This window comes from Oncorhynchus masou, chromosome 5, assembly GCF_036934945.1.
Source record: "Oncorhynchus masou masou isolate Uvic2021 chromosome 5, UVic_Omas_1.1, whole genome shotgun sequence".
Taxonomy (NCBI): Eukaryota; Metazoa; Chordata; class Actinopteri; order Salmoniformes; family Salmonidae; genus Oncorhynchus; species Oncorhynchus masou.
In genome coordinates this window covers 6,547,286-6,554,785 of record NC_088216.1, presented here as the reverse complement: position 1 = coordinate 6,554,785, position 7,500 = coordinate 6,547,286, and the positions used below count along the sequence as shown (strand labels likewise).

Here is a 7,500-nt window from a genome sequence, read left to right as displayed (position 1 = left end):
TGGAACCCCCCACCATTACACCCCCAGTCTGTACCGTTAACACCAGGCAGGATGGGGCCATGGAACCCCCCACCATTACACCCCCCCCCAGTCTGTACCGTTAACACCAGGCAGGATGGGGCCATGGATCCCCCCACCATTACACCCCCACCCCCCAGTCTGTACCGTTAACACCAGGCAGGATGGGGCCATGGAACCCCCCACCATTACACCCCCCAGTCTGTACCGTTAACACCAGGCAGGATGGGGCCATGGATCCCCCCACCATTACACCCCCACCCCCAGTCTGTACCGTTAACACCAGGCAGGATGGGGCCATGGATCCCCCCACCATTACACCCCAGTCTGTACCGTTGACACCAGGCAGGATGGGGCCATGGATCCCCACCATTACACCCCCGCCCCCAGTCTGTACAGTTAACACCATGCAGGATGGGGCCATGGATCCCCCCACCCATTACACCCCCGCCCCCAGTCTGTACCGTTAACACCATGCAGGATGGGGCCATGGATCCCCCCACCATTACACCCCCGCCCCCAGTCTGTACCGTTAACACCAGGCAGGATGGGGCCATGAATCCCCACCATTACACCCCCAGTCTGTACCGTTGACACCAGGCAGGATGGGGCCATGGATCCCCACCATTACACCCCCGCCCCCAGTCTGTACCGTTAACACCAGGCAGGATGGGGCCATGGAACCCCCCACCATTACACCCCGCCCCCAGTCTGTACCGTTAACACCAGGCAGGATGGGGCCATGGAACCCCCCACCATTACACCCCCACCCCCAGTCTGTACCGTTGACACCAGGCAGGATGGGGCCATGGATACCCCCCACCATTACACCCCCACCCCCAGTCTGTACCGTTGACACCAGGCAGGATGGGGCCATGGAACCCCCCACCATTACACCCCCGCCCCCAGTCTGTACCGTTGACACCAGGCAGGATGGGGCCATGGAACCCCCACCATTACACCCCCACCCCCAGTCTGTACCGTTAACACCATGCAGGATGGGGCCATGGATCCCCCCACCATTACACCCCCAGTCTGTACCGTTGACACCAGGCAGGATGGGGCCATGGATCCCCCCCACCATTACACCCCCAGTCTGTACCGTTGACACCAGGCAGGATGGGGCCATGGATCCCCCACCATTACACCCCCACCCCCAGTCTATCGTTGACACCAGGCAGGATGGGGCCATGGATCCCCCCCACCATTACACCCCCCGCCCCCAGTCTGTACCGTTGACACCAGGCAGGATGGGGCCATGGAACCCCCACCATTACACCCCCAGTCTGTACCGTTGACACCAGGCAGGATGGGGCCATGGAACCCCCACCATTACACCCCCGCCCCCAGTCTGTACCGTTGACACCAGGCAGGATGGGGCCATGACCCCACCATTACACCCCCAGTCTGTACCGTTGACACCAGGCAGGATGGGGCCATGGATCCCCCCACCATTACACCCCGCCCCCAGTCTGTACCGTTGACACCAGGCAGGATGGGGCCATGAACCCCCCCACCATTACACCCCCAGTCTGTACCGTTGACACCAGGCAGGATGGGGCCATGGACCCCCCCACCATTACACCCCCGCCCCCAGTCTGTACCGTTGACACCAGGCAGGATGGGGCCATGGATCCCACCATTACACCCCCAGTCTGTACCGTTGACACCAGGCAGGGTGGGGCCATGGATCCCCCCACCATTACACCCCGCCCCCAGTCTGTACCGTTGACACCAGGCAGGATGGGGCCATGGATCCCCCACCATTACACCCCCGCCCCCAGTCTGTACCAGTCTGTTGGTGAACTTGTATTCCTTGGACCAGGCCATGTGTTCCTCAGTGTTGGTGAACTTGTATTCCTTGGACCAGGCCATGTGTTCCTCAGTGTAGGAGGAACCTGTATTCCTTGGACCAGGCCATGTGTTCCTCAGTGTAGGTGAACCTGTATTCCTTGGACCCCCAGGCCATGTGTTCCTCAGTGCTGGTGAACCTGTATTACTTGGACCAGGCCATGTGTTCCTCAGTGCTGGTGAACCTGTATTCCTTGGACCAGGCCATGTTTTCCTCAGTGTTGGTGAACCTGTATTCCTTGGACCAGGCCACGTGTTCCTCAGTGTTGGTGAACCTGTATTCCTTGGACCAGGCCATGTTCCTCAGTGTTGGTGAACCTGTATTCCTTGGACCAGGCCATGTGTTCCTCAGTGTTGGTGAACCTGTATTCCTTGGACCAGGCCATGTGTTCCTCAGTGTTGGTGAACCTGTATTCCTTGGACCAGGCCATGTGTTCCTCAGTGTTGGTGAACCTGTATTCCTTGGACCAGGCCATGTGTTCCTCAGTGTTGGTGAACCTGTATTCCTTGGACCAGGCCACGTGTTCCTCAGTGTTGGTGAACCTGTATTCCTTGGACCAGGCCATGTGTTCCTCAGTGTTGGTGAACCTGTATTCCTTGGACCAGGCCATGTGTTCCTCAGTGTTGGTGAGCCTGTATTCCTTGGACCAGGCCATGTGTTCCTCAGTGTTGGTGACGGCCTGCCCACTGGGGACGTTTCTTCTTCTCTACAGCTGATAGGAGTGGAACCCGCGGTGGTCGTCTGCTGTATTGGCCAATCCGGGACAAGGAGGGGCGGGTTGTGTTTTTCCGAGATGCCGTTCTGCACACCACTGTTGTACTGCGCCGTTATTTGCCTGTTTGTGGGCCGCCTGGTAGCTTGATGCCGTTCTGCACACCACTGTTGTACTGCGCCGTTATTTGCCTGTTTGTGGGCCGCCTGGTAGCTTGATGCCGTTCTGCACACCACTGTTGTACTGCGCCGTTATCTGCCTGTTTGTGGGCCGCCTGGTAGCTTGATGCCGTTCTGCACACCACTGTTGTACTGCGCCGTTATCTGCCTGTTTGTGGGCCGCCTGGTAGCTTGATGCCGTTCTGCACACCACTGTTGTACTGCGCCGTTATTTGCCTGTTTGTGGGCCGCCTGGTAGCTTGATGCCGTTCTGCACACCACTGTTGTACTGCGCCGTTATTTGCCTGTTTGTGGGCCGCCTGGTAGCTTGATGCCGTTCTGCACACCACTGTTGTACTGCGCCGTTATCTGCCTGTTTGTGGGCCGCCTGGTAGCTTGATGCCGTTCTGCACACCACTGTTGTACTGCGCCGTTATCTGCCTGTTTGTGGGCCGCCTGGTAGCTTGATGCCGTTCTGCACACCACTGTTGTACTGCGCCGTTATCTGCCTGTTTGTGGGCCGCCTGGTAGCTTGATGCCGTTCTGCACACCACTGTTGTACTGCGCCGTTATCTGCCTGTTTGTGGGCCGCCTGGTAGCTTGATGCCGTTCTGCACACCACTGTTGTACTGCGCCGTTATCTGCCTGTTTGTGGGCCGCCTGGTAGCTTGATGCCGTTCTGCACACCACTGTTGTACTGCGCCGTTATCTGCCTGTTTGTGGGCCGCCTGGTAGCTTGATGCCGTTCTGCACACCACTGTTGTACTGCGCCGTTATCTGCCTGTTTGTGGGCCGTCTGGTAGCTTGATGCCGTTCTGCACACCACTGTTGTACTGCGCCGTTATCTGCCTGTTTGTGGGCCGCCTGGTAGCTTGATGCCGTTCTGCACACCACTGTTGTACTGCGCCGTTATTTGCCTGTTTGTGGGCCCTGGTAGCTTGATGCCGTTCTGCACACCACTGTTGTACTGCGCCGTTATTTGCCTGTTTGTGGCCTGGTAGCTTGATGCCGTTCTGCACACCACTGTTGTACTGCGCCGTTATCTGCCTGTTTGTGGGCCGCCTGGTAGCTTGATGCCGTTCTGCACACCACTGTTGTACTGCGCCGTTATTTGCCTGTTTGTGGGCCGCCTGGTAGCTTGATGCCGTTCTGCACACCACTGTTGGCCACTGCGCCGTTATCTGCCCCTTGTTGTGGGCCGCCTGGTAGCTTGATGCCCGTTCTGCACACCACTGTTGTACTGCGCGTTATCTGCCTGTTTGTGGGCCGCCTGGTAGCTTGATGCCGTTCTGCACACCACTGTTGTACTGCGCCGTTATTTGCCTGTTTGTGGGCCGCCTGGTAGCTTGATGCGTTCTGCACACCACTGTTGTACTGCGCCGTTATCTGCCTGTTTGTGGGCCGCCTGGTAGCTTGATGCCGTTCTGCACACCACTGTTGTACTGCGCCGTTATCTGCCTGTTTTGTGGCCCTGGTAGCTTGATGCCGTTCTGCACACCACTGTTGTACTGCTCCGGTATCTGCCTGTTTGTGGGCCGCCTGGTAGCTTGATGCCGCTCTGCACACCACTGTTGTACTGCGCCGTTATCTGCCTGTTTGTGGCCTGGTAGCTTGATGCCGTTCTGCACACCACTGTTGTACTGCTCCGGTATCTGCCTGTTTGTGGGCCGCCTGGTAGCTTGATGCCGTCTGCACACCACTGTTGTACTGCTCCGGTATCTGCCTGTTTGTGGGCCGCCTGGTAGCTTGCGCGAGTCTTCCGTTTTCCACCCGCAGGACTGCGGCTGACTGGATGCTGTTTGTTTGTCTCATCATTCTCTGTAAACGCTTACACTGTCGTGTGAAAAGCCCAGGAGGGACGTTTCTGAGATCCTGTATCCGGCGTACCTGGCACCAACGATCAAACCACACTCAGAGTCTCTTAGGTCACTAGTTTTGTCCATTGTAACGTTCAATGGAACAGTAACTGAATGCCTCGATGCCTGTCTGCCTGTTTTATATAGCAAGCCATGGACACGTGACTCACTGTCTGTAGGAGCTGACCATGTCGGTGTACCAGGTGGTGTACCTAACACTGTCTGTAGGAGCTGACCATGTCGGTGTACCAAGTGGTGTACCTAACACTGTCTGTAGGAGCTGACCATGTCGGTGTACCAGGCGGTGTACCTAACACTGTCTGTAGGAGCTGACCATGTCGGTGTACCAGGCGGTACCTAACACTGTCTGTAGGAGCTGACCATGTCGGTGTACCAAGTGGTGTACCTAACACTGTCTGTAGGAGCTGACCATGTCGGTGTACCAGGCGGTGTACCTAACACTGTCTGTAGGAGCTGACCATGTTGGTGTACCAGGTGGTGTACCTAACACTGTCTGTAGGAGCTGACCATGTCGGTGTACCAGGTGGTGTACCTAACTCTGTCTGTAGGAGCTGACCATGTCAGTGTACCAGGTGGTGTACCTAACACTGTCTGTAGGAGCTGACCATGTCGGTGTACCAGGCGGTGTAGCCAACACTGTCTGTAGGAGCTGACCATGTCGGTGTACGAGGTGGTGTACCTAACACTGTCTGTAGGAGCTGACCATGTCGGTGTACCAGGTGGTGTACCTAACACTGTCTGTAGGAGCTGACCATGTCGGTGTACCAGGTGGTGTACCTAACACTGTCTGTAGGAGCTGACCATGTCGGTGTACGAGGTGGTGTACCTAACACTGTCTGTAGTGGGAGCTGACCATGTCGGTGTACCAGGTGGTGTACCTAACACTGTCTGTAGGAGCTGACCATGTCCATTTACCAGGTGGTGTACCTAACACTGTCTGTAGGTGTAGGAGCTGACCATGTCGGGTGTACCAGGCGGTGTACCTAACACTGTCTGTAGGAGCTGACCATGTCGGTGTACCAGGTGGTGTACCTAACACTGTCTGTAGGAGCTGACCATGTCGGTGTACCAGGCGGTGTACCTAACACTGTCTGTATAGAACAGTGTTTACCTCAGTCTCCACCATCTTCAGCCGTCGAGAGCGCCCTTAGCAGCATCCTGAATAGGCAGAGGGACAGACACGTTACACACAGACAAACACCCAGAACACAAACACACAACCCTGACCCTTTGCTCACCCTGTTGCCTTGGCTGGAAAACCTCTTCACTGACTCAGCAAGTCCCTGGGCAAAACGCTGCAAAATATTCTCATACTCTACAGAGACAGAGAGAGAGAGAGAGATGGATGGATGGATGGATGGAGAGAGACAGACAGACAGACAGAGAGAGGGAGAGACAGAGATGAGAGAGATGGAGAGAGAGAGATGGATGGAGGGATTGAGAGAGGGATAGAGAGAGAGATGGATGGAGGGAGATATAGAGAGAGATGGATGGAATGAGGGAGGGAGGGACAGAGATAAATATATAGGAGTATGTTGAGCCTCTCTCTAGCTGGGCTTTCTGCCACTGCAGCCTGTGTGTGTGTGTGTGTCTGTGTGTGTGTGTGTGTGTGTGTCTGTGTGTGTGTGTGTGTGTGTGTGTTACCTGACAGTAGAGTAGGGGAGCCTCTCTCTGTGTTTCTGTGCAGCCTGTGTGTGTGTGTCTGTGTGTTACCTGACAGTAGAGTAGGGGAGCCCTCTCTCTAGCTGGGCTTTCTGCCACTGCAGCCTGTGTGTGTGTGTGTGTGTGTCTGTCTGTGTGTCTGTGTGTGTGTGTATGTGTTACCTAACAGTAGAGTAGGGAGCCTACTCTAGCTGGGCTTTCTGCCACTGCAGTGACCTCCTTGTGTTGCTGTACCAGGTGACGGAGGATCCCGCCTACTCTTCCTGTAATCACCAATCTGACGTGACACACAGCGTGATTGACATCATCTTAGACCAATCACAGCATAGATTGGTTACCTCCAATTCTGAACAGATCTAGATTAAACGTTCCCACGGAGACGAGGAGAGGAAAATGAAAGATAGAAGAAGAGAGAATGAAAACACACCTGTCTCTCCAGTCTCTCCCTTGTGTAGTGCATTAGACTGAAACTGTGGAGTTTATACTGGGGAGGAGAGTGGCTGGACTGGTTAGACTGCTTGTTCCTCCCATTGTCCTCTTTGGTTTTGGAGCGAGAGAAGGGGGGGGGGGGGGGGGGGACTTCAGTTAGACAGGTATTAATATAACATGTTAACTGACAGAGACCCCTACTAGTCCTGGACAGTCCAAAAGGTCTCTCTCTCCCTCATCTCTCTCTCCTTACCTGTTGTTCTCTCTCTCTCTCTCTGTCGGGGGTGGTGATTGGTTCAGGGTGAGAGGACCAGCCAGCTCTCTCTCCTTACCTGTTGTTCTCTCTCTCTGTCGGGGGTGGTGATTGGTTCAGGGTCGGACCAGCCATCTCTCTCTCCTTACCTGTTGTTCTCTCTCTCTGTCGGGGTGGTGATTGGTTCAGGTCGAGGACCAGCCATCTCTCTCTCTCCTTACCTGTTGTTCTCTCTCTGTCGGGGGTGGTGATTGGTTCAGGGTGGGGACCAGCCAACTCTCTCTCCTTACCTGTTGTTCTCTCTCTCTGTCGGGGGTGGTGATTGGTACAGGGTCGAGGACCAGCCATTTCTCTGTGGTGATCTGAAGCTGTGCTCCTCCCAGCGGCTCCCGAATCTTCACCCTCACCTCCAGCTTACCCCCCGTAGCCTTACGACCATCCAACACCTTGCACAACACAGACATACAGAGAGACAGAGACAGAGGGGGGGAGACAGAGAGAGAGACAGACAGACAGACAGACAGACAGAGAGACAGACA

The 7,500-nt window shown here is 55.7% G+C and overlaps 1 protein-coding gene across 1 annotated transcript in view; it reads right to left on the bottom strand.

Moving 5' to 3' along the window:
* The window catches only part of LOC135531669 (coiled-coil and C2 domain-containing protein 1A-like), a 301,157-nt gene that overhangs the window by 7,021 nt on the left and 286,636 nt on the right, over positions 1 to 7,500 (bottom strand). The window contains 8 exon segments of the mRNA XM_064959578.1: positions 5,729 to 5,754; positions 5,757 to 5,775; positions 5,856 to 5,932; positions 6,331 to 6,352; positions 6,354 to 6,406; positions 6,514 to 6,556; positions 6,707 to 6,814; positions 7,252 to 7,407. Of these exon segments, the coding sequence (XP_064815650.1) occupies positions 5,729 to 5,754; positions 5,757 to 5,775; positions 5,856 to 5,932; positions 6,331 to 6,352; positions 6,354 to 6,406; positions 6,514 to 6,556; positions 6,707 to 6,814; positions 7,252 to 7,407 (504 nt within the window).